General features: G+C 49.7%; 1 protein-coding gene across 1 annotated transcript; it reads left to right on the top strand.

The window, feature by feature from the left end:
• Positions 1-1,009: 1,009 nt before the first annotated feature.
• Positions 1,010-1,792, top strand: LOC103892847 (keratin-associated protein 17-1). The gene has a single exon (XM_009251769.2). The coding sequence runs from the start codon at positions 1,070-1,072 to the stop codon at positions 1,382-1,384; it is 315 nt and encodes a 104-aa protein (XP_009250044.1). The 5' UTR covers positions 1,010-1,069; the 3' UTR covers positions 1,385-1,792.
• Positions 1,793-2,613: the final 821 nt, after the last annotated feature.

The following is a 2,613-nucleotide window of genomic DNA, read 5'->3' as shown; positions in this document are numbered from 1 at the left end:
ACCCGAACCAGCTGTAGATTTTAGACTCCTTGCAAAGGCATTTTATTCCTTGAGATGACACTCTGGGTATTTTGTATTCTAATTTCTCCTTCTGCCAGATGGTCTATAAGGTTGGAGCTCTTTTAAAAAAAGTGCGTTACATTCCCATTTTAATGTAGCATTTTGGATATTTACTGATCTCCTTCCTGCTTTCTTCTTTCTTTTCTTCTTTCCTTCCTTCCTCCCCTTCTCTTCTTCCTCCTCCTGCATCTCTTCCTTCCCTGGTCAAGGAAAGGCCTGGGGCTGGAGTGGGGGTGGGTAGAGGGTTCTGATCTCAGTTCTTCCCATCTATTTAGAGAGAAGTGCGAGTATTCAGCTCACCTTGCAGCCGAGACAGACCATGCCTTACCAGCTTCTTGCAGCTTTACGATGAGTCTCTCTCCGTTTCACAGGGCAGTTATTACTCATGACTGATGCTCACCGGCCAAGCCTAAATGTGTGGCACACTCCCCATACCACACACAGACACAAACATTTGCCTGGCTCACATGAACCGGGATGAGGATGCCATTTCCACCTGGGAGGAGCCACGTGACCAGGCGTTCTCAGTAGCCTCCACTGGTGTCAGGGGGAACAGGGCATTCGGCTGTTGCCGGTCTGCCTTTCCAGGACTAGCACCCATGCAAGATGGGTCCATCACCAACCTGTAAGATGTGGGAGGCGAGCCCCTCATTCCAGAGCCAGAGGCTGTGGCCGGCTTCCCCTTCCCATCTCCAACCTGGGCTAATGACAGCTGGCAGATGCTTGGCCATGATGACAGGTCTTTTCGAAGATGTATTTTTACCCTCTGGATAAACAGCAGTTGGCAGGAGTGGGGCGTTTTTATGAGTTGAGGTACTCAGGACTGGAAAATAAACAGCCAGTTAATGAGCCAGTCTTATGGAAACTTGCACAAATAATAACAAAGAAAACATCCCGTCCCTCATGCCTGGGTGAGGGGATATAAAAGCTGCCATCCAGCTAGCTGGCCACGGTCAGTCGTGGGGAACTCCGGCTGCGTTACTGACCTGTGAGCTGACGGGCCCGGACCATGGGGTGCTGCCCGGGGGACTGCTTCACCTGCTGCACCCAGGAGCAAAACTGCTGTGAAGAGTGCTGCTGTCAGCCGGCCTGCTGTGGCTGCTGTGGCTCCTGCTGTGGCTGCGGGGGCTCTGGCTGTGGGGGCTCTGGCTGCGGGGGCAGCTGCTGCGGATCGTCTTGCTGTGGAGGCTGTGGAGGCTGTGGAGGCTGCGGAGACTGCGGGGGTGGCTGCTGTGGATCCAGTTGCTGTGGGTCCAGTTGCTGCGGCTCCGGGTGCTGTGGGCCTGTGTGCTGCCAGCCCACACCTATATGCGACACAAAATGAAGACCTTTCCCTCCACCACCGAAAGCCTCCATCTGCTCTAGGGGGACAGCCCCTCGTGTCCAGAACCTTCCATACCCCCAAGACAGTGTCTTGTCTTTCTGTAATTTGTAGAGGAGGGCTTGTTCTCCAACGCCTGCTCTGGTATTTCAAGGCACTGAGAACAAGAGCCATACTCTGATGAAACATTAAAACTCAGTCACAACAAAGTGATCCCAAGCTCAAGGGTGAATCCCCAATACTTTATTTATTCACATGAAGTTCAATGTCTTGTAATATAAGACATCCTCTTCTTCAAGGTGTCTTTGGGACTGATCCTCCGCCCTGGCTTTCTGCTGCTTTGAGATGCAAAAAAAAGTCCACCTTCTTTGTGAGCCTCTTAATAAATTTGAGCATGCTGGCATAACCTAATTAGTTCTCTTGCCTCTTCTTGACCTCCCTGCTGAGGACTGGGTTAGAAAAATTCACTCTGGCATCTGCCTTAGGGTTTTTGAATTGTGGTTTGTGGATCACCTGCATCGGAATCACCTGGGAGCTTGTTAAAACTGGAGATTCTGAGGCCCTCCCTAAGACATACAGAATCAGAATCCACCAAAGTGTGGCCTGGGAATCTGTGTTTTTAACAAGAACCTTAGATAATTCTTATGCACTGAAGTTTGAGAACCATAGATCTAGATGGAAACTTCCGTGTGCTGCATGAGATTCACTTGAAAAGCTTTTAAAAATATAGATCCTTGGGTTTTATCACTGGAGATTTTACCTGTTAGCTCAAGGGCCTAGAGTCCCTAAGGACCTGCATTTTTAAAAGCTCCTGGGTGAATGCTGATGCTGGCCACATTTAATGGTGATTGAAAGGCATGGCTTTCTTCTGCACTACAGTTCTCCTAGGATGGCTCTGCAGGAGGGCTTCAGGCTTGATCAGAACTTTCTGGCAAAGTCGGAGAGGAGGCTTTGGTAAAACAAGATTGGTTCTGAATGGAAAGGATTTCTAATGGCAAAGCTAGTGAATTCATAGTTTCTGAGGATGTTCTGCACAGTACAGTTCCTTCTTCCAGCCTCATGGTTGGTCCAGTCTCACTTTTCTGTGCTAGGTTGTCTTACCTGGAACCAGCTACGTTTTTTCTGCCTGAGTCCTAAGGAGGAGGGAGTGAGTATACCTCTGCTAGGTAGGGCCCAGTCAAAGCGTGTGGGTCCACCTGGGAGGTTAAAACTCAAAAGGCAGTTGATTCAAC

This window comes from Pongo abelii, chromosome 19 (assembly GCF_028885655.2).
Source record: "Pongo abelii isolate AG06213 chromosome 19, NHGRI_mPonAbe1-v2.0_pri, whole genome shotgun sequence".
In the NCBI taxonomy this organism is placed as follows: domain Eukaryota; kingdom Metazoa; phylum Chordata; class Mammalia; order Primates; family Hominidae; genus Pongo; species Pongo abelii.
Note: the sequence above shows the minus strand (reverse complement) of the source record. Positions and strands in the feature narration are given on the sequence as shown.